The following is a 24,350-nucleotide window of genomic DNA, read 5'->3' as shown; positions in this document are numbered from 1 at the left end:
CTATGGTTTCCACATCCTTCCTATAGTGAGGCGACCAGAACTGACCAGAACTGACCAGTACTCCAAGTGGGGTCTGACCAGGGTCCTATATAGCTGCAACATTACCTCTCGGCTCCTAAACGCAGTCCCACAATTGATGAAGTTCAATGCACCGTATGCCTTTTTAACCACAGAGTCAACCTGTGCAGCCAACTTTAACTTTTATTGTGAATCACACCTCACTAATCTGTTGAGGTTTTTGCTGAAGTAAAGCAGAGTGCCAATGGGATAACTGTGGCCAGTGTGGACTTCCAGAAGAGTTTAATATGATGTCACATAATAGGCTTAAGATCAGACTGAGGGCATGAAAAGACAGGGTGTGGTATCCCAGGTAGGAAATCAGCAGTCAAAGGGAGGCAGAGGCTGCAGGGAGAGGTCGCTTCTGTACACACAGTTCCCCAGAATCAGTACCAGCACTACTGCTCCTCATCATATTAATGCCCTGTTCAGTGTGCAGATGAACTGCAAGGACTAGAGTAACAGACTTCAGAATGAAGATGGCAGAGCAAGGAGAGGCAATGCCAATACTTCTGTCAAGGGTACAAAAGCAGGAGCTACTGTGACACATGTTCACCCTTCATGGACCAGCTTACGGACATAAGAAACCAGAGACAGAGTTACCTTTCAGCCCCTCATTCCTGTCTCACCGTTCTATAACATCCTGGCTGATTTCCCTCAACACCACTTCCCTGAACTATCCTGAGGTTCCCTTAATCTCAAAAATTGTTCATTCTATCTGAATTTCAGAGTCACCATTCTTTTGGAGAAGGAAATTCTTCTCTCTGTCATGTGTGAGTGATTGTTATGTTTCAGGCTGTGACCATAGGTTCTACTTCAACAAGAGAAAGTCTGCAGATGCTGGAAATCCGAGCAACACACACAAAATGCTGGAGGAACTCAGCAGGCCAGGCTGCTGCATCTATGGAAAAAAGTACAGTCGATGTTTTGGGCTGATACTGTTTGGCAGGACTGGAGAAAAAAAGCTGAGGAGCAGACTTAGTAGATTTAAATCTACTTCTCAGCTTTTTTCTCCAGTCCTCCTGAAGGATTTAGGCCTGAAATATTGACTGTACTTCCTTCCATAGGTTCTACACCAAATCTGGTGAAACACCTTCTTTACATCTACACTGTTGAACTTTATTGAGAGTGGTTGAGAAAGTATAATGGATCTGGTCTTCATAAGTAGATGCTCAGAATCCAAGAGCAAGGAAGTCATGGTGAGTCCTATAAGATACTGGCTCGCTTATAGAATACTCCACAGCTAGAGTATTTTGTTCATATTTCCATGCTTTAGGAAAGACATTGGAGAGGGTGCACAAGAGCTTGTTCTAGGAATGGGGGCCTTCAGGTGTGTGGATTGATTTGCAGGAGCTAGAAAAGAGGAAGTTGTCAGGTATTCTGATGGAGATATTTAAACGGTATTTATATGGTTTAACTGGGAAGGGTACAAAAACATTGAAAAGAAACCTTTCCCATTGGTGTAGGAATGAAGGACCAGGGCAAAGCAAAAACAAACCGATTTAGTGCCTGGAATGCACAACATGGATAAATAGGCTCAGATTGAACAGTGCTTCAGAGAGCGCTGATGTGGGGTCTGGGAAATGGGAATGCAAGAAGGGACCTGGGGGAGTGGGAACCAGAGCAGGCCTGTTGGGAGGGTATCAGAGGGTCGAATCAGGGGGTGATGAGCTGGATTCCTCCTGCATAGAACTGACACACACTGCAAAGGCTGAATGGTATCCAGACCTGTCGTAATCATTTCTGATTCTGAAAGAGGCAATTGCAGGTCCCAGGTGCTGCAGACGGACACATCCAACTAACCCTTGGCAACAGGAATGTCAGTGTACATACAGCAAGCTCCCACAAACAGCAGATAGCAAAAGCATAGCTGGATACTGGAGTTAAAAGGAGAGTTTTTATTGAAACATTAACTAGTGAAAGGGGTGGATGGGGTAACGAAAATTAGGGACAACAGCTTCAGCCTGAGATGAGGAGGAATTTCCTCTCATGGAAGGTGAAGAGCCTCTGGAATTCTCTCGCAGTGAACCGTGGAGACAAAATTACTGAATATATTCGGAGTGGTGACTGACATATCAAACTACAAGGGAGTCACGATTTGGAGAGCGAGTGGGGAAGTGTTCTTGAGGCCAAATTTAGATCGGCTTTGATCTCATTGAATGGTGAAGCAGTTGTGGAACTGAGGGACCCATGTGTTCTCCTGATATTCATATCAGTCATTCTGCAGTGACCTCTTGTGGACGTATGGTTTAACTCAAATCATTGGGTTCCAGATTCTTCGAGCAAATTCTGACAGTAACACACCAGTGAGGCGGGACCTCAAGCAGCTGATATTCGCTCGTTACCTGAGGATTATTCCAGTCCGTCAAATTAATGGGATCTTCCTGCGCACTGAGATTCTGGGCTGTCCCTGGAGTAAGTGACAGAAACAAGCCAGGTTTCTCTTTTGCTCTCCCCTCCACTCCTTCCTCTCATACAATAGTACATTTGTACAGCACATAAACAGGCTCCTCAGCCAATTGAATCCCCACCCATCTTGGTGCCCATTTACTCTAGTCCCATACTGCCCTGTACCATGATTACCTCTCTTTTAAAAGACACCCACTTTTCAGATGTTGCTTTACCTCCAAGCTTTCTCTCTCCCTATCTCCTCACCCTCCTTCTCTGTCTCTCTCCCCTCACTGCTCTCACTCTATTTTCCCTCCCTCTATCTTTCTCTCCTCCATTGCACTCTCTCCCTGCCTCTCACCACTTTCCCCCCTCTCCTTGCCTTCTCATTATATCTTCCCTCCTCCCTCTTCCTTTCCCCTTGCTCTCTCCTTCAGCTTTCCCTCTTTCTTCTCCCTCTGCTCCACCTTTGCCCCCTCCGCTGCCTGCCTCGTTTGCACCTGTTTTTGTTGGCTCTGTGTCTTAAGGTAATGAATTGTTTGGTCATGTTACAGCCCAGCTGTCAACCCAGGAGCACGTTCTGGGGCCGGGAGTTCCAGAAAGATCTACGACCAGCACCACATGGGGCCCTATGGACATGGGCTCGCAGAGTGCTTGGACTGGATCCGGAGGATGGCAGACTACCCCACCACCAAGGCACTTTCCAGCTAGCCTCTGTCAGCAAGGAGAGTTCCAGTGTAGGAGCGGAGAATGCGTCAATGCCTCAACAGCTCTGTGCAATCAAATAGCTGAGTGTAGGGACTTTTCCGATGAAAAGGGATGTGGTGAGTGTTCTTCAGCTGGGAGCAGACGTTGCTAGCACACTCCAGGACCAGCTTTGGTCCTTTATCCTAAATCTTTCTCTGTCCAATACAGTTGTTCACTATCACCTGTTCCCATCTGACACAAGCCAGTTTTGGACCTAATTTGTCTTGGATTACCTGGGCTTTAACCTTATGGAATAGCCTTTTCTGTGGGACCTTGTCACAGATAGTTCGGAAGTCCATGTAAACCTCAACAATTCAGTTACCCAGGTTAAATCAGACCAACTGGATCTCCCACAAACTGGCCCTTGTGACATAATTCTGAACAACTTCTGCTGTTCCATGTGAGGATTAATACTTCCCAATAACCTCCCTACCACTTACTCCAGATTCTCTGCTTTATCCCTGCAATTACAGTTCCACAGTCCTCTAGTCACTCAGCACCTCAACTGTGGCCAGCAAAAATTTACAAATCTCAGGACACAGCTCAGCAAATCCACCACCAGCACCCACTCTCTACTCTCCCACCGACTCTCTCCTTGAGTGCCCAGGGACACAACTGCCCTCCCACTTTCTCATTGTATCTGATGGTGCTTTTGATGGTAGCTGACTGTAGTTCTTTGGACTGTGTTTTCAGGGACACTGCCTCCTCGGCCCATTTCACTCCCCACACCTGTAGGATCCAGCACACAGGTGGGGTCCAGATGGAGCCTGCCGTCCTCTGCACCGCAGGGTGATGATCTTCCACGTCCCAGCGTGAAAGCTACGAGCACATCTGAGGTGACGCAAAGTAAGTGCTTTCACCCTCACCTGCCTCCCCTCACTTTGGTCACGGCTCCCTGCACTCTCCCTCCAACCTTCTGTCACCTTCCCTCCTCCAGCTTAATTAGGTTACACTGGGTGGGAGATGTCGCAGAGAAGTGACAAGTTGGCTAGTGAGTCTGTGTGAGAGGGAGACAAAAATGGTTCAGGACATATTCCTGCTAATCAGGGGCACCCTGGGTGTTGAAGGGCAGGCAAGCAACATAGACGGGAAAATGGAAGCTCCTGGCAAGTTGACTGAGGAGATGGTAGGGGAGGGGAGACTACCATGAGGGCCCTTGTCAAACACCTTACTCAAGTCTATGTAGGCAACATTCACTGTCCTATCCCCATGATTCACCTTTGTCACCTCCTCCAAAAATTTCAGTTCAGTTTGTAAGATGTCACCCACCTTACACAAAGCCCATGCTGACTGTCCCTAATAATGGGTGGGTAGGTAATCAATCTGTCTCCCATGGTGGGTAGGTCAAGAACAAGAGGACATAGAGTTAAGGTGAGAAGGAGGAGGTTTAAAGATGATTCAGAGGGGAAACATAGCAGTTGATACCTGGAATGAACAGCCAGGGGAGGTGGTGGAGGCAGGAACAGTAACACCATTTAAGTGGTACCTGAATGAGTGGGGTAAAGAGAGATACCAAGTTAATGAAGGCAAGTGGGATTAGTGCAGATAGGCATGATGGTCACCATAGGCACAATGGACCGAAGGGCTTGTTTGTGTGCTGTATAACCAACAGTAATCCCATGTGGTAGCTTGTTAATCCTCGCTGGCCTTGTTTACTGGTGACACAACATTTAGTGACTTCTGTTCCTCACAGCTTCCAGTAATCTGCCGGTCCTGTTCTCCTGCTGAGTGTACGTTGTGCATCTATTGCTGTTGATGAAGTTAATTCGTAGAAAAATTAATAAAATGGCAGAAGTTATTTTTCACCCAGAAGGTTGTGGGTGATAGGACGGTGGAAGAGGAGACTGGGGTTGTTGGTACCAGTAGCACGAACCACATTTACAAAGCAGCTGGTTGCAATGTCACAGGCCGGAAGGAGGGACCTGCCCACCTTTGACCAGATTGAATTAAGTGGCCTCTTCATGTGCTGTTGACTTCAGTGATTCTACAGTATGACCTTTACCCTACTTCAATCCCAGGTCTGGAATTCTGGGGAGAATTGCCTCCATTTCTCCGAGTTCTCTGTCTGAATGGACAGTTCAAGTGCAGGTCATTTGACTGCGTCGACTCAGACCAGGTCTGTGATGGGTTTCCTGATTGTCCTGATGGCTCAGATGAACAGCATTGTGGTGAGTGCACTCTGGGAGGGGCGGCATTGTGGTCAGTGCATTCTGGGAGGGGCAACACTGTGACCGTGCACTCTGGGGGGGGGGCGGCATTGTGGTCAGTGCATTCTGGGAGGGGCAACACTGTGACCGTGCACTCTGGGAGGGGCGGCATTGTGGTCAGTGCATTCTGGGAGGGGCAACACTGTGACCGTGCACTCTGGGAGGGGCGGCATTGTGGTCAGTGCATTCCGGGAGGGGCAACACTGTGACCGTGCACTCTGGGAGGGGCGGCATTGTGGTCAGTGCATTCTGTGATGGGCAACACTATGACCGTGCACTCTGGGAGGGGCGGCATTGTGGTCAGTGCATTCTGTGATGGGCAACACTGTGACCGTGCACTCTGGGGGGGGGGCGGCATTGTGGTCAGTGCATTCTGTGATGGGCAACACTGTGACCGTGCACTCTGGGAGGGGCGGCATTGTGGTCAGTGCATTCTGTGATGGGCAACACTATGACCGTGCACTCTGGGAGGGGCGGCATTGTGGTCAGTGCATTCTGGGAGGGGCAACACTGTGACCGTGCACTCTGGGGGGGGGGGCATTGTGGTCAGTGCATTCTGGAATTCATGTCCCACTGTTAATCGTGCATGGGTACAATGAAGCACAGTGAGAAGATAGCACAACCGAGATGGTGAGGATCCTTACTGCTTTCTTGAGGCAGAACCTCTTGTAGATGCTGTGGGGAGGGTTGTGTCCACTACATTCTATCGTTCCTGTGTGCTGGAATTGCCGCACCAGTCAGGATACGTTCAACAATAACCCAGAGGAGTTTGGTAGTGATTGCTGGATCTGTGGCCAGTGGATGCTGGGATGGATGGCCATTCTGATTTCTGGATCCTTGTGTTCAGGTTTGTCTCCTGCCTCAGTGACACCACCAGCAAGGACTGCGGGACCGAAATTCTCCACCATTCATCCAAGTGCTTGCTCCACCAGACAGTTCACCTGTGGCAGCGGGGAGTGCCTTCCCCAGCACCAGGCATGTGATCTCCGGACCGACTGCCAAGATGGTTCTGATGAAAAGGACTGCGGTAGGTCAGAGACCTGGGCACGGCTTTGAACAGGCACCGTGCATGAATGGGCCAGTTTGGGGACAATATGTGTTCTGGGGTTGGGACCATGGGCGGAGGTCCAGAGAAGACTGGAGACCAGACATGAAGTTGGGCACCAAGGGCTGGTGACCTGCAGATGGGGTCAGGGACGTCATTGGGTAGAGTGGCAGAAAAGTTGAATGAAAGTATGAGGCAGTGGTAACCAGGGGTTCAGGGCAGATGACCAGAGGTCAGAAGGCTGAGATAGATGGTCAGAGTCTGTGGTCAAGAAGATGACCAGAATCAAGGGCTGCTGACCAGGGGTTGGAGGACAGGTAGATGAAGGCCTGGGTCCTGGAGAATCTGGGTTGGAAGAGAGGTTACTTAGAACATGGAAGAGCACAGCTCTTTGTCCCACCATGTTTGTGCAGACAATGCTGCCAAATAAACTAAGCCTGCACATGGTTAATACTCCTGCTTTCCCTGCCTGTCCATGACTCTAAATACCACTCAAATGTTGTTGTATCTGCTAAACCACCTCCCCGACAGTCTGTTCCAGGCATCCACCATCCTGTGTGGGGGTCAGGGGGGAGAAAACAATACCATACACATCTCCTTCAAACTTATGCCTTCTGGTATTTGACATTTCCACCCTGACTCTACCCTATCTATGCCCCTCAATTTTATAAACAGTCACGTTTTCTTAAGGTTTCCATGGCTGAGAGGGGTGGGGGTGTATTGGTGATAAGCTTCCACTACCTATTAAATACTCCCAGTGGCACATGTCTCAACTAGCCTCTGACAATCAAGTCCAGATCCTGACCTTCATGTGTGTCTAAGCTACTAAGCCCAGCAGAACAGTTTCTACTAATGGGAGAAGGGGTAAATTCAGCTTATTTGCGCCTGAAAACCAGATACTTTGGGCAGATTGGGCTTGTCAGCTGTGTTTGGTTGGTAGGTCATCTAGGAGAAGGAAATCGCTGACCTCAAACCTTTTGCTGCCTTGCGGCTATAACCCATTCATTAGAAAAGCTTCATGAGTGAACTGCAAAGAAAAATCCGGAGCTGGAGTCCCTAAGGCAGCCCTACATTGAGTTCAACAGTGGCTGGCAACTCCTGCGATGCCATTGGTGCTAGACTGTATCAGTCTCTGAAGTTCCTTTGAATTCATCAGCTGCATGGAGAGGGGGAGCCTGTTTCATGGGCCACAGCTTGTTCTACATAATGTCCTGCCCTGGCTTGTGTATCACTTAGACAGCTAGGAATTGAATAAAGAATCTTTTCTTGTGGATTGGTTAGTAGAGAACACGGGCTAGTACTCAAGAATCACTACACACAAGGTAGGTAAACACAAGACTGGGCAAAGACAAACAAAACAGAGAAAACTTGAATAGACCAATAGAACAAGGCGCAGGTGCACTGATAGCTAAAACAAGACACAGGTGAAAATGATCAACAAATAATCAGGGGAGGAGGAACATTAGAGCCTAGAGGATTCTGGTGCACCCAGGCATTTAGACCAAGTCTTGACAAATGCACGGACCAGAACTACACACAGTGTTCCAGATGTGGCTTAACCAAAGTTTTACACAGTTGCAGCATGACTTTACACTCAGTGCCCTGACCAATGAAGGCAAGCATGCCATACTCCTTCGTCACCATCTCATCTCCTTGCATTGCCACTCTCAGGGCAAGATCCCCAAGATCCCACTGTACATCAATGCTCCTAATCTTCCATTTGCTGCCCTCTTGCATTTGTTCTGTCAGAGATTCTCTACTTATACTTCCAATTGGTCTACATCTCATTCTATCCTTTGGCAATCTACTATACTACCCACAATTCCATCAATACTGTGTTGTGTGCACACTTATCCGTTTATCTACATTTCTGTTAAAAATAATTTATTTAGCAACATCTCTGGTCAGAGCCCTGCAGTCAGAGAAGCACCCCTTCATTACTACCCTGTGTCCTCTATGGCCAGGACAATTTCAAGTGCCTTCATCTTCTGGATCAGCCAACCATGAGAGACCTTGTCAAATTCATTGTCCTACCTTTATCAATAATCTTCATCACCTCCTCAAAATAACTGGTTAGTAAACATGACTTGCCCCACACAAAGCTGTGCTGGCTCTCTCGCCTATATTTTCCCAAATGCGAGTAAATCCTATCCTTAAGAATCCTCTCCAATAACTTGCCTACCACTGCTATGAGACTCACCAATTTGCTGTATTGTCACTAATGCCCTTGAACGCAAGAACACCACCGGCTAGTGTCCGATCTGAAGAACATTGGAAGTTGGGAGGTCAGAGGTCAGGGGCTTGATTTGGGGTTGAGCTCTGGTGATCAGAGTTGGGAGGTCCAAGCCTGTGGATCATTAGCTGGGGATTGGGCTAGGGTTTGCGTGTCCATTGACAGTGCTAAGAGCCTGGTAAGCAGGGGTTTCTGATGTAATGAGGTGAGGGGCTAAGGTACAGTAGAAGTGGTGTAGATAATATTCACCGGGTTTGTACCATAAAGCAGGAGACTGGGCTGCGGGGTTTCCATTGGGTAGGGTTAGAGATGGGATGGATATTTCTAGGCTCCTTTGGAATGTCCCAGAGTTCTCTGTCCATGATAGTTCTTACTAGGGGACATTGGTCACTGTTGCTGGGGGCGTACAGCAGCCAATCCATGCACAGCAAGCTCTCACAATAGGGACTGTTGTAGCCAGACCACCAGGTGAAAATGGAAGGATGGGAATTATCTCATTAAAGGATCCAGGAAACTCACCTTGGGCAGGCAATGGGCTCAGGTTAACATTGCCATAGAGTCGTACGGCACTGAAATCGGACCTTCGGGCCAACTGGTCCATCCCGACTAAGATGCCCATCCAAACCATTTTTATCCTTGTGCCAGTCCAAATGATCTTTGTGTTCAAAAGCTACCCCTAGAGTGTGGCATTCTCTCCGTACCGAATGTTGACCCAGCCTGTGAGTGGGAGAGGTAAGGAGGGCAGACATGGGTGAGGGGTTCAGACTGCTGTTTAACACTTGTATTTGTTCTGACAGTGGACTGCGTGGTTTCGGTTTGGACGGCGTGGAGTGCGTGTAGTCAGAGCTGCAGCTTCGGAGCGATGTTCCGGCAGAGAGAGGTGCTGCGGCCTGAACTCCCTGGCGGAAAGTGTAACCTCACACTGTGGGATACCCGAGCTTGCTTCAAGCAGGCCTGCCCAGGTGAGGGTGTGAGGGAATGGGGGACCAGAGGGAAGGGTCGCATTGTATGATTGTGTTACTGAAGTTGTGCTTGGGGCGAAAGGGCTATAACACTGGGTAATGGACACAGATGGCAGACTACCGCTGGCGGAGATCGAGCTGTCTCTGGATGCACTGGTTGGTTATTAGTACAGTGCAGGAACTGGTTCTGCATCTCTGTACTGAACATAATGTTGAATTATAATTCTCTTCTGCCTGTAGATGAGTCCCATCCCTCTATTCTCTGCATATTAGAATCAGAATCAGATTTAATATCTCCAGCATATGTCGTGAAATTCATTAAATTTACAGCAGCAGTACAATGAATACATGATAAATAAATACAGAGGAAAAACTGAATTACAGTAAGAATATATGTCTATTAAATAGTTGAGTTAAAATAAGTAGTGCAAAAAAATTGCATCTAACAGTCCCTAAAACATTACTGTCGAATCTGCTTCCACCATCATCCCTGCAGTCCATTCCAGGCATCTACCAGTTTCTGTGTAAAGGGGGAAAAAAAACTTGCCTTACCCATCAACTTTAAATGTAACCCTATATCATCTTAAGTGCATGTTCTCTAGTACTTGACATTTAACCCTGGAAAATTCGGTCTCCCCTCAGCCTCCAATTCAGGTTTATCCAACTTGTTCTTGTAGCACATACTCTCGAGTCCATGCAGCATTTTAACGAATCTGTTCTGCACCCCCTCCGAGGTGTTCACATCCTTCCTGTAACGGGAGCAATGGTCTTTCCTGAGGCAGGTTCTGTGCTGCTGACAGAAATTGCTGCAGTTTCCTCCAAGTTCAGTATAAAAGCAGCAAAATTTGGATCATGTGGACCAGCTGATGGTCACACCAGGAGCCTCAGATGTCTAAATGCTGATCCATGAATCCATCAACTGGCTTTTAAATGAATCCCATATGTTAAATGTGGATTGATCTAATAACAGCCACTCAGAGTCGACTCTCCCAGCTCCTACCTAATAATACCTTTCTTCAGTTTAGCACTTTCCTTAGGTCCAGTCTTATCCTTACCTTTAACTATCTGAAAACCTAAGAACGTTATAATTCAATATTCTCAAATGCTCTCCCACTGAAACTCCAATCACATGGCCAGATTAATTTTCCTGTATAAGTTCTCTCATGGCCCCTTCCTGGTTGGACAATCTACATACCATGTCAAGAAATACTCCTGGATGAGCCTTACAAATTCTGCCCTGTCCAAGCCCTCAGCACTGAGGGAGTCCCAGTCAATACTGGGGAGACAAAAGTCACTCTGTCAGTACCTCCAGTTGAACTCTGTCTTTTTGTGTGTTTTCCCCCTAGCTGTCAGTCTGTGGTTTTGTATTGCCATGTGCTCCTGTCCCCACACCTGCTCGACTCTGGCCCCTGTATTACTGAGTACTCCGTCTCTCATCTGTTTCTCATTATTGCCTGTATTGCTGCCACCCGTATCTCATTGTGCGCCACCTATCATCTGCCTCTCTGTTTATTGCTCAGTGTACTTCAGTCCTGTGTTTTCACCTATCTGTTCCAGATTGTGCCTGTGAATTTTCCTGAGCCTTTCCAGCATTTGTATCTGTACTCTGTCTGTCTGAATATTGACTCTGCCTGTTTCCCGATTCTGGTTTTTGGATTTTTTTGAATGTTTTGATCTCTGCCTGAACTTTGACGCCAACTTTGTTTGCACCTCAGGATTTGTTACTCAATTAATACCACTGTGTGCACAGTACTGGGTCTGTGATTGGATCCCTGCTCCAGCATCCTGACACACTCACTGCAACTGCCCTGTTGCTTTTACCTCTTTCCATAATCTGTCTACCTGTCTGTCCCTCTCCTGCTGGTTATTGGGAGGCCTACAGTACAACCTCATATAGATAGATAGATAGATAGATACTTTATTCATCCCCATGGGGAAATTCAACTTTTTTCCAATGTCCCATACACTTGTTGTAGCAAAACTAATTACATACAATACTTAACTCAGTAAAAAAAAATATGATATGCATCTAAATCACTATCTCAAAAAGCATTAATAATAGCTTTTAAAAAGTTCTTAAGTCCTGGCGGTAGAATTGTAAAGCCTAATGGCATTGGGGAGTATTGACCTTTTCATCCTGTCTGAGGAGCATTGCATTGATAGTAACCTGTCGCTGAAACTGCTTCTCTGTCTCTGGATGGTGACTACACCTTTCTTTTTCCTGAACTCCACCCACATTACTATAAATTGCCCATTGCACATTTAGATGGAGACGTAATGTAAAAAACATTTTTACTTCTCATTTATGTGAAGGATGTAAGTAATAAAGTTAATTCAATTCAATTCATTGCCTCAATGGATGAATCCTCCAGGATGTTCTCTCAAAGTGCAGCTGTAACATTCTTCATTGTCAGTAGTGTACCTCCCCTGCCCCCTGTACATCCCTCTCTACCATGTCTGAAACATCTGAACCTTGGAACATTGATCAGGCAGTTATGCCCTGTCCCTCGCTCAACCAAGGATCTGTAGTGGTATTATAGTTCCACCTCTAGATCCTGACTCTAAGTTCATCTGTCTTACCTATAATCCTGCTTTGAAGTAAAAACACTAACCCATCACAGAGTCATGGAGCACTACAGCTACATCAGCCCCACTATGTTCATTAACCTGGATCAATCCTGTTCCTGTGTCTCATACAATGGGCTGAATGAACTTGTCCTGGGGAGGGGTTTTGTGATTGGTTCCAGTGGTAACTCATGGTTGATCTTGTTTCTTGGCAGTGAATGGCAGCTGGTCCAGCTGGACTGAATGGTCAGCATGCAATGCCAAGTGCGGGGGTGGTGTGCGATTCCGTCACCGTCAGTGCGTCAATCCCCCACCGAAGAATGGAGGCTTACCGTGTGTAGGCTCCTGGATGGACACTGAGTCCTGCAACCGGCACCTGTGTCCTGGTGCAGTTGGTGAGTTTGCGCTGGTGCAGTCGGTGAGGTCCCCGTTTTGTGGTGTGGTGGGTGAGTCTCTGCATCCCTGTAAAGCTGGTGAGTCTCTGTTTTCCGGTGTGGTCAGTGATGTCTCGTGCACTGGTGTGGTCAGTGATGTCTCGTGCACTGGTGTGGTCAGTGACGTCTTGTGCACTGGTGTGGTCAGTGACGTCTCGTGAACCGGTGTGGTCAGCGACGTCTCTGTTGTCAGCTAGTGTTAGCAAGATCTCTGCACACTGGTGTGGTTAGTGAGGTCTCTCTGTGCCTCAGTGCAGTTTGCGAGACGTCTGTGCATTGATTGGCTCTGCTTAGTGCGATGGTACGATCTGAACCAAAACCAACAGAACAGAAGTGAAAGGATCAAACCTATGAAGTTGGGAATCAGAGGTATTTTTGGGAAGGTCCATCAGGAAGAAAAATACTCAGGATAGATCTAGCAATGAAAGATGAACTATGGGAGAAGCAGACTCAAGTTTAATATCAATTGTGTATGTTGTGAAATTTGTTGTTTTGTGGCAGCTGTACAGCGCAATACGTAATAAACACAATATAAATTGCAGTAAGGAATATATATTATATATATATTTAAAATTAAGTTACGTAGTGCAAAAAGAGATGGAAAAAACAGTGAGGTAGTGTACATGGATTCATTGTTCATTAGAAATCTGATGTGGGAGGGAAGAAACTGTTCCGATAATGCTAAGTGTGTGTCTTAACTCTCCTGTACTTCCTCCTTGATAGCAGCAATAAGAAGACGTCCTGGGTGATGGTCTCCCAATGAGGAGGTTAAGGATCCAGTTACAGAGGGAGGTACAGAAGCCCAAGTTTTGGAGCTTGTTGATTAGGACTAAGCGTATGATGGTGCTGAACACTGAGCTATAATCAATAAATAGAAGCCTGATTTAGGTATTGCTATTGTCCAGATGGTCGAAGGCTGAACTGAGAACTAGTGGGATTGCATCTGCTGTAGAACTGTTGTGGTGATAAGCAAGTTGCAGTGGGTCCAGCTCTTTGCTTAGGCAGGAGTTGATTCTGGCCATGACCAACCTCTCAAAGCACTTCATCACAGTAGATGTGAGTGCAACTGTGTGATAGTCTTCGAGGCAGCTCACCCTGCTCCTCTCGGGCACTGCTATGAAGCAGGTGGGAACCTCCGACTACAGCAGTGAGAGGATCAAGGCTGAGAAAACGTGGAAATGCTGAGTGGAGAAAAGTTATCAAGGGAAAGGAAATGATGGTGAAATTCTGTGTCGAAGTATTGAAACGGTGGTTACACTTTGAAGAAAGTAAATTGAGGAATAATTGAGGCAGTCTAATCACATATGGTGAAGTCACTATGGGGTTTCAGATCCTGCAACTTATCTCAGCTGAAAGCCAAAATGGGACATTTCATCAGCTTATTAGATGGGATGCCTTGCATGGGTTAGAGTTCTAAACAGTTCTTGGTCTATGTTCTCTTTCAGACTGTGGTCCTGAGATGGTTTATGTTTCTGCGGATGAATGTGAACATCAGGGACTGGAAACGTGCCCTTTAACCTGTCAGGGCCAGAGTTCATTCACAAACTGTACCTCCGTGTGCAGACCAGGTAACATTTGCCAACTGCATCCACAGCAATCACAGATCAGAGCCCCTCCACTAAGGCAGCTGAACTGAGGTGGAATGGAACCATGCACTTTTAACCCAATTTCAGATGTGTAGGCAGTGGCTCCTCTAGACAGAGCTATCCTTTTGTCCTCTAGGTCAGGATCATCAGGCTCTTGTCCCCCAATTCATACTATCTAACCTTCCCCTGTCTCCTCTCATGGATGACATTGTCACCTCCTCCCACCCAAAGACAAGAAGTTTCTCAAACAACAACACCCGATGTTATGGGGAGACTGAGGGGATGGTACTGTTACCAGAGAAACTTGAGGGAAGACTTGATCAATTCCAGAGAAGCATGTTTTGCTCTCACACCTGGGCCAGCATTGATCCAACTCTCCATATTCACTCTCTCATCTCTCCCATAATCTTTGATTCCTTTTCTAATTGAAAGTCAATCATTTCAGCTTTGAATATTTTAAGAGTTTCAGCCTCTTGGGTCAGGAACACTGAGAGTAGAAACTCTTCCTCATCTCAGTCCTATTCATATGTTTTCTTATCCTGAGTCTATCACTCAGTCCCACACTCACTTATGAGGGTAAATGTCCTCCTGTATTTACCCTCTCTGAGGTCCTGATGATTATGTACTGTGTGAGTAGATTCTGTTCAACTTTCCTTGTGAGGCAATCCTCCATTCCCAGATAAGTCTGGTGAGCCTCCTGTATCAGAGTGTAAGTGGGCGAGGAGCAGGCTAGAATTCGGCTAAGGAAGCCAGGCAATTCCTTGAGAGGAGAAAGGAGGAGTATGAGCGATTGTGGAATGTAAAACGAAGACTGACTGTAAAAGCGTTCATGTACCTCATAAAGTGGCCATTGAGTGTATGCTCATGGTCTTCTGCTGCCATAGCCCACCCACTTCAAAATTCAACCTGTCATGTGTTTAGAGATGCTTTTCTGCACACTGCTGTAGTAACACGTAGGTACTATTGCCTTCCTGTCAGTTTGAACCAGTCTGGCTGTTCTCTGATCTCTCTCTTTAACAAGGCATTTTCATCCACTGAACCACTGCTCACTGGATGTTTTTTTTGTTTTCTGCACTATTCTCTGTAAACTCCAGAGACTTGTGTGTGGAAAATCCTAGGTGATCAGTAGTTTCTGAGATAGTCAAACTATCCCACCTGGTACCAATAATCATCCACAGTCAAAGTCACTTAGATCACATTTCTATCCCATTCTGATGTTTGGTCTGAGCAACAGCTGAACCTCTTGACCATGTCTGCATGCTTTTATTCATTGAGTTGCTGCCGCATGATTGGCTGATTAGATATGTGCATTAATGAGCAGATTTACAGCCGTACCTAAGTGTAGATTAGTGAAGACAAATATAGGTGCTTACAAACTGAAACTGGGAAAGTTATAATCATGAACAAAAGTAAAAGTGAAAACTGTCATCAACATCGTCAATCTGGTTGTTGTCTTTGTGATCATCCCTCCTCTCTTCATTTTCAAGTGCATATGACAAATAGTGAGAACTATACACCAATCCCAGTCATTCATCATTGGTCACAAGCTTCTAATTGCCAAGATATCCCTGCGTCATCACCGTCTTCCTCCTTATAGTTATCAAATTTGCCAATCTGTCTCGTATTCCATGGCAATGTGGAGAAACAGACAGATTTTAGGGTCTACGTCCATGGATCCTTCAAAGGTGCTGTGCAAGTTGATGGGGTGGTCAAGATTGCATGCGGTGTGTTGGCCTTCATCAGTTGGGAGATTAAGCTCAAGAGGTGTGAGGTACTGTTGCAGTTGTATAAAGCTCTACTTAGACCACACTTGGAGTTTTATGTTTAGTTCTGGTCCCTTCATTATAGGAAGGGTGTGGAAGCTTCAAAGAGGGTGCAGAGGAGATTTACCAGGTGGCTCTAACCTGGACCAGTTTCTATGTGGGATTGTGTTCCATAGAACATAAAGGCCCTTTGACCCATGATCTGCCAACCTTTTAACTTGCTCAAGATCAATCTAAATGTTTCCTCCCACATAGCCCTCTATTTTTAGTTTCTTAAATGTCCCTAATGTATCTACCTCTAACACCACCCTGGCAATGCATTACATTTACCTACCACTCCGTGTAAAAAAAAACAAAAACCTCTACCATTCCCCATATACTTTTATCCAGTCATCTTAAAATGATATCCTTTCATATTAGCAATTGCCCTGGGAAAACATCTCTGGCTGTCCACTCTATCAATGCCTTTTATCATCTTATACACCTCTGTCAAGTCACCTCTCATCCTCCTTTACTCCAAAGAGAAAAACTCCAGCTCACTTTACCTTTCCCCATAAGATATGCTCACTCACCCAGGGAGTTTTCTTACCACTGATACAAGAAGGTCTTAATGAAGTTTATGTAGACTATTTCAACCACATTTCTCCCAGCAACATGCTTTCAAATACAGTGAGACTGCACTTGGAGTATTGTGGACAGTTTTAGTCACCCAGTTATAGGAAAGCTATTATTAAACTGGAAAGAATGCAGAGAATATTTCGAAGGATGTTGGCAGGATTTTAGTGAGTTGTTGGGAGGGATTGGGCAGGGTTAGACTTTATTCCATGGGACATAGGAGATTCAGGGATGACCTGACAGAGGTGTGTAAAATCATGAGGGGTACAGATCAGTGAATGCACTCCTTTTCCTAGGCCCGGCCATAGGTTTACGGTAATAGGTGAAAGACTTAATAGGGTCCCGAGAGCAACATTTGCCCGAAATGGTCAGTATGCAGAATAAGCTGCTCAAAGAAATATTTGAGACAGGTACAATACCAGCATTCAGAAGATATTTGGATATGTACATGGATAGGAAGGGCTTGTCTCCATGTTGTATTACTTTGTGACTGTATCATGTCCTTGTGGTAAAGCCAATCTGATTGCCTTTGATTAGTTTCCCAGTGTAGATTTTACCTGATCCCCAGAAATGTTTTCATTAACTTCCATACAACAAGCTATAGTTACCGCGTTTATCCTTACTGTCCCCTAAATACAAGTTGCACCAGCAATGACCAGGGAAAAGTTAAATATCTCTGTCAGGGTCCCAGCAAGCTCCTCCCTTGTCTCTCACTGTAGTCTGAGATAAATCTCATCAGGTCTCAAGGATTTATTCTACGTTTAGCCTAACAGGAGACTCATAGCTTCTCCTTTTTCATGCAATGTTATTGAATTTCACTCTATCCCACCCTGAAGTCTCTAACTACAATGACTTTCTCCTTAGTGAATACAGATGGGAAAGATTCCCTGAAGACTTCACCTCCAGCCTCTGATTCCACACATTGGTTGTTATTTTGGCCCCTAAAGGACACTATTCTTTTTCTGATTATCCTCTTTCCATTAATATAAAAATTGTTTGGGACTTTTATTAGGCTGTAATATTTCATGTTCCCCACTCCTCCCAGTGACCCTCCCCGATCTCTTTTTAAGTGCGACCTTACCAATGTGTCATGAAGAGCCTTCTAGGACATCCTGTATCATTACTGTGGTGATGGACGCCTTAATCACATCACACTGCCACCATCATTTTTAGTTACACCCCCCCACACACGCACAAATGCCCTACTTCAGCTTTGTCTGTTTGATGGTATCAATATCGTATTCATTGACACTGATCAATCCTCAGTCTGTCTGTCTTACTCAGTCAGAGTAAATTTATTATCAACATTTGTATATGTCACCATGAACTACTTGAGATTAATTTTACAGTTTAGCTGTGTGTTCCTTTCAGTCATCTTGTTAACCTGCTGTCTGTTCAGCTTTCTGGACTGACAGTTTCCCATCAATATATGATTGTGCCTTCCTCTCGGCTCTGCAGTCTGCTCTGTGCTGATTCCCTTAGAAAACCACAAATATAATTACTGAGTGAGTTCTTCAACTAGTCTCTTGCTGGGGCCTCGACTGGCTCCTTGCTGGGACTTCACAGGGTTTGTGCAGCACAAGGATCTGAATAGTTTAGCAGGATTTTACCCTCAGTTTGTTTATTCCAGGCTGCCGATGTCCTGAGAACCTATTCCTTCAGGACCAGCGCTGTGTGAATGTCACCATGTGTCGCTGCCATCTCAACTCTGAGAGCTACCAACCTGGAGAAGTCATCGTGATCAATAATTGCAGTCGCTGGTAACAAATTCTTCTCATCTTGTTCCTCAGAAAAGGTTGCTATTCAAAGAGCACAAACCGAGCCAGTCCAGTCTTTCCTCACAACTAAAACACTTCATCCCTGGCCACATCCTGTTAAATCTCCTCTGCACCTTCTCCAGTGCAGTCACATCCTTGCAAAGTGTGACTATTAAATGTTACACAGTTCTCCAGCTGTAGTCTAACCGGGGTTTTCAAAGTTGTCCTGTAACTGCCCTGATCATTTACTCAACGCCCCTGATCTTTTACTCAACACCCCAGCTATTGAACCCCAGTATACAAATGCTGCTTTCACCTCTTTATCTACCTCCACTGCTGCCTTCGAGGTTCTTTGGATTATACGCCGAGGTTTCTTTGATTCTCAGTTCTCCCTGGGATCCTATCATTCGTTGTCCCACTGTTAACAGACTGATCAACTCTCATTAACCCCATTTACCATTGCTCTGCCCAATTTACCAGCTGCTCAATGCTGTTCCTTGACTTGTGACTGTCATCATCAACACCATCAATGTTCAAGTTATCTGCAAACTCACCAACCATACCTTCTATATACACATTTAAATTGTTAATGTATATAACAAATAATGGCCAAACCAGCAATGCACCAAAATACAACGACATCCAGTTGGATTCTGGTGGATTGGAAAACTTCAAGTGTGACTCCTATGTCAGAAAGGGAGGAACATTAAATAAGAAAATTTCAGACCTGTTAATTTACATCTGTGTTTGGTGAGATGTTGGATTATAAAGAACATAGACAAGTACAGCACAGATTAGTACAGGCTCTTTGGCTCACAATGTTGTGCTGAAATTTTAACTTTAAGATCAATTTAACCCTTCCCTCCTATATAACTCACTTTTTTATAATCCATGTACCTAAGCATCTCTTAAATGTCCCTAATGTACTTGCCTCTACTACCACCCCTGGCAATGCACCAACCATTCTCTGTTAAAATATTTACCTCTGACATCCCTTCCATATTTACCTCCAGTCACCTTAAAATTCTGCCCCCTTGTATTAGCCATTACTGCACTGGGAAAACAAGTCTATCTGCCCCTTATCATCTTGTACACCTCTAGCAAGTCACTTTTTATCCTAGCTTGCTCAACCTTCAGTTGAGGCAGCATCCTGGTACATCTCCTCCACTCTCTCCAAAGCTTCCACATCCTTTCTATAATGAGGCGAACAGAACCGAACACGATATTCCCATTGTGGTCTAGCCAAGGATTTATAGAGCTGTAACAATACTTCACAACTCAATCCTCCTTCCTAGTGAACACCAACACACCATATGCCTCCTCAACAATCCTATCAACTTACACAGCAACTTGAAGGAATCTATGGACATGGACCCCAAGAGCCCTCTGTTCACACTGCTAATAATCCTGCCGGTAACCTTGTACTCTGACTTCAAAGTCAACTTCCCAAAATGAATCACTTCACACTTTTCCAGGTAGAGCTCCATTTGCAACTTCCCAGCCCAGCTCTGCATCCTGTCAATATCTTGTGCAATCCTCCACACCATCCACACTTCACCAACCTTCATGTCATATGCACACCTACTAAACCACCTTCTCATTCAAGTCATTATAAAAATTACAAAGAGCAGGGGTCCCAGAACAGATCCCTGCGGAACATCACTGGTTACCAATCTCTAGGCAGAATACTCGCCATCCACTACCACCCTCTGCCTTTTGGGGGTAAACCAATTCAGTATCCACATACCCAGATTTCCTTAGATCCCAGGACTTCTGACTTTCTGAATGTGCCTACCATGGGGAACCTTATCAAACTCTGCCCACTTAAAGCTGCTGCGCAGGTTGACTCTGTGGTTAAGAAAGCATACGGTGCATTGGCCTTCATCAACTGTGGGATTGAATTTAGGTAATGTTGCAGCTATATAGCACCCTGGTCAGACCCTACTTGGAGTACTGTGCTCAGTTCTGGTCGCCTCACTACAGGAAGGATGTGGAAACCATAGAAAAGGTGCAGAGGAGATTTACAAGGATGTTGCCTGGATTGGGGAGCATGCCTTATGCGAATAGGTAGAGCGAACTCGGCCTTTTCTCCATGGAGCGACGGAGGATGAGAGGTGACCTGATAAAAGTGTATTAGATGATGAAAGGCATTGATCGTGTGGATATTCAGAGGCTTTTTCCCAGGGCTGAAATGACTAACACAAGAGGGCACAGTTTTAAGGTGCTTGGAAGTAGGTATAGAGGAGATGTCAGTGGTGAGTGCGTGGAATAGGGCTGCCAGCGGCAGTAGTGGAGGCGGATATGATAGGGTCTTTTAAGAGACTCCTGGACAAGTACGTGGAGTGCAGAAAAATAGGGCTATGGGTAACCCTAAGTAATTTCTAAGGTAAGGACATGTTTGGCACAGCTTTGTGGGCCGAAGGGCCTGTATTGTGCTGTAGGTTTTCTATGTTTCTAAGCGTTTTACTCAAAATCCAAATACAATATGTCTACTGCTCTACCTTCATCACTATGCTTTGTCACATCTTCAAAGAAGGCTTGTGAGACATGACCAGCCTCTCCCAAATCAGACTGTGCTTCTCCAAATACTTGCAAATCCTGTCCACCACTGAAGTGAGACTCACCACGTATAATTTCCAGGTCTAGAATATAGTTAGGAAGAAGTAAGTAGTCATGTAGATAATATTCATGCAATTAAACCAAGTTAATATGATCTTATGCAAAGAAAATCCTGTTTGAGGATGTTACAAGCAGAGGCAATTGTCAAAGGGGAACTGGTAGATATTGTATCTGCAGGAAGCAAAAGGCTGATGCATAGGATAACAGCCAATAGTGTTGGAGGAAGGTGTGCTTGTAATAGAAGACAGGTCATCAATCTGAAAACAGAGTTAGTCTAAATATGTATTTTTGTTGATGATGCAAGGTGGGAGGCCAAGGTTGTCAAGGGACAAAGTGTAGACGAGATCATCCAGACCATAGATTACGAAAAGCATTTTCAGAGCCTCTGTCCACCAGCAAGAACTCCATTGGAAGTGATGACACTAATCCTTTAACCCCAACCCTACCACTATTTACCACACAACCTGTTATCAAAATCACCCTGGGTCTCTGACCTTGGCACTCCTATATATCTCTAGGATATGTCTTCTAAATCTCACTTTGAGGTTGTAGAATGTTTAGTGGATGCAATGAGTATGGACAGCCATAGGCCTTTGGAAGGTCAAAACAAAATTAGAAATTATGGGTGGGTTTGAGTTTAAAAGAATGAGAAGTGAGTAGCTTCTGATTTAAAGTTACATAGGGGTGTCACAGAACCTGATGCAGGGCTGATGAGTTCCTTGGCTGAGGAGTCCAAAACAGTCACTTTCTCAAAATAATCGATAGGTCATTTTAGATAGTGAGAAGTTTCTTCATCCAAGGGATGATGAATCTTTGGAATTCTCTTCCCAAGAAGAGTGGAATCTCAGCTCCTATATTCACGACAGAGGTCAATGTATTTTTGGATATTCAGGATCTGAAGAGATGTGGTACTGAGTTAAAGGATCAGCCACGTTTTACTATGTGGCAGAAGAGGCACAAAGTGTTGAAAGGCTTGTTTAAGATGCACAAAATGCTGGAGGAACTCAGGCCTGATCCTGCTTCTGTTTGTTCGAAGAAGTGAAACTGATCTTCCAACCATGCACACCTTCCTTTGGAACTCTTAAACCATCCAACAAAGCCTCAATCTCTAATGGCATGGGCCGAATGCGCGGTGATCCACTGAGACTAGTTACATTGGGGGCAAACAGGGAAGGGGCATTTGTCTGCAATCTGCAAATTAGCACCCTAACTTTAACTCTGATCTGAACCCAACCACAAGAGCTGAACCCCAGCCCTTCCCATGACGCCAAGATCATACCCTCCTAAGCAGCCATTGCACTTGTGCATTGCTCAGTGATGTCTTGTTGTGCTAATGCCTGATTTGTTCTGCCAACAGTGTCTGTCAGCTGGGCCACCTGGTCTGTGATGATTCACTTTGTCCCACTGATTGTGGCTGGTCAGCTTGGTCATCGTGGACTCCGTGCTATCCTCGGTGTGGTGTTGGAATTCAGGAGCGATACAGGTTTGAACAATATTCTTCATTGTTCTTCATCACATAAAGCCGGACTTAGACCACAGAACATAAGTACAGTACTGTACCGGAACAGGCCATTCAGCCTATCATGTCTGTGCCAACTATGATGCCAATCTAAACTAATACCATCTGTCTGAACACCCCTCCATTCTCTGCTTGTTCAAAGTCGAGTTTATTGTCATGATGCACAAGCACACGTGTACACAAGTGCAATGAAAAGCTTACTTGCAGTATTATCATGGGCACATAGTTATGTATTTATTGTAATACAGCGTGGTCTCGGCCCTTTCCGGTCCTTTGAGCAGGGCCACCCAACAACCTACAATTTAACCCTAGCTTAATCATGGGACAATTTACAATGATCAATTAACCTACCAACCGATATGTCTTTGAAATGTTGGAGGAAACCAGAGCACCCGGAGGAAACCCAGGCGGTCACGGGGAGAACGTCAACTGCCTTCTGCACTGTCCTATCTACCAGTTTTGACAGTTTTAGGAAGCTGCTGGACTTCCCCCTGAAGTTTTGGGATACTGATAAGGGGTCTTGGCCTGACTGTTTATTCCCCTCCGCAGATGCTGCCTGACTTACTGAGTTCCTTTAATATTTTGTGTGTGTTGCTCAAGATTTTCAGCATCTGCAGAATCTCTTGTGGTTAGAATACAGTCTGTCTTATTCAACTGTCCTTCTGAACTTACTCTATTCGTGGTCTTACTTGGAGGTTTGGGTGGTCTGATCAAGTTCTGACGTTGCAGGGATTTCACAAGACAGATGTTCCTCCCAATGACCCTCCGATTCCAGAGTGACTGCACTGGATCACGCAGTTTCCCACAAATGTGTTCTTTCAACTTGCTGTCCCACAATACTCAACCAATCATGTGTGCTTTACTCGCAGGTCTCCAGCAAATCCCACTGCCTCAGCCGATGGTGCCCCCTGTGTGGGGGACAGTGTGGGAGTGAAGGGCTGTCACACTGTGTGCCACCCAGGTAAGTTCACTTCTGGGAGCGATTGCATCAAACCTGCCTTATTCCCCGCAGACTGAGTGTTGCTCCAGATTCCAGAATCTGCACTCTCCTGTGTCCCTATCCCCACATTTGGCTGACTGTCAATGTGGCCTTCTCAGTCATTCCTTCATTCCCTCTCTCTCCCTTTCCAGCATTCCCTCATTCTCCCTTATCCCTCCCTCGCCCACTTCATTCCAATTTGCTCTCCCTCCCCACGACCTTTGACTTCCTGTTCTCTTTTGACTCTATCACTCACTCACACTATCCTTTCCTTTCCCTTGTAAGTTGATTTCCTAGTCCAATTTCCAATGCTGTCTGCCTCTATCCTTCTCACCCTCTCTATCTATCTCACCCGGTCTCTGGTTTCTCTCTCTGTCTCTCTCATTCCATCATTATTTGCTGCATTGCTCTCTTCCTCAGCTCTACATTGTTCTCCCTTTTTCACTTTCATTCCCACCTTCACTGCTTTCTTCACCTTCCCTCCCTTGGCCTCTTCCTCGCTCCCTCCTTCTCACCACAGTTGTAATTCTCTCTCCTGTGGTCTGCTCAGATGCCGAGGTCTCTGTCCAAGGCTGGAGTGAGTGGTCTTTGTGGTCACCCTGCAGTCGGACCTGCTTCCGTGACGAGGATGAGGTTTCCTTGAGGAAACGGTTCCGATGGTGCCGGGGTCCTGAAGGGGCTGAGTCCAGCTGCTCAGGAGAGGGTGTGCAGGAGGAGCAGTGTGCTACGCAGCCCTGTGCAGGTGCGAGTGTGTTACCAGAGTGTTGTGTTACCTACCCCGTAACTGGGTTAACAGACCAGCAGAAGTGGAAGGATATGTTGGAGTCTGGTGGTACTGTAACTAAAGGTGTTTATTAGTAAGCTAAACCATACA

The 24,350-nt window shown here is 45.7% G+C and overlaps 1 protein-coding gene across 1 annotated transcript in view; it reads left to right on the top strand.

Moving 5' to 3' along the window:
• The window catches only part of sspo (SCO-spondin), a 288,864-nt gene that overhangs the window by 99,731 nt on the left and 164,783 nt on the right, over window positions 1–24,350 (top strand). Inside the window, exons 43-54 of the mRNA XM_073052198.1 lie at window positions 2,331–2,472; window positions 3,000–3,269; window positions 3,886–4,038; window positions 5,211–5,360; window positions 6,247–6,426; window positions 9,475–9,639; window positions 12,420–12,599; window positions 14,084–14,206; window positions 18,233–18,362; window positions 22,336–22,461; window positions 23,367–23,458; window positions 24,027–24,218. Of these exons, the coding sequence (XP_072908299.1) occupies window positions 2,331–2,472; window positions 3,000–3,269; window positions 3,886–4,038; window positions 5,211–5,360; window positions 6,247–6,426; window positions 9,475–9,639; window positions 12,420–12,599; window positions 14,084–14,206; window positions 18,233–18,362; window positions 22,336–22,461; window positions 23,367–23,458; window positions 24,027–24,218 (1,903 nt within the window). The remainder of the gene's footprint in view (window positions 1–2,330; window positions 2,473–2,999; window positions 3,270–3,885; window positions 4,039–5,210; window positions 5,361–6,246; window positions 6,427–9,474; window positions 9,640–12,419; window positions 12,600–14,083; window positions 14,207–18,232; window positions 18,363–22,335; window positions 22,462–23,366; window positions 23,459–24,026; window positions 24,219–24,350) is intronic.

This window comes from Hemitrygon akajei, chromosome 1 (assembly GCF_048418815.1).
Source record: "Hemitrygon akajei chromosome 1, sHemAka1.3, whole genome shotgun sequence".
Classification (NCBI taxonomy): Eukaryota; Metazoa; Chordata; class Chondrichthyes; order Myliobatiformes; family Dasyatidae; genus Hemitrygon; species Hemitrygon akajei.
This window is presented reverse-complemented; position numbering and strand designations above follow the sequence as displayed.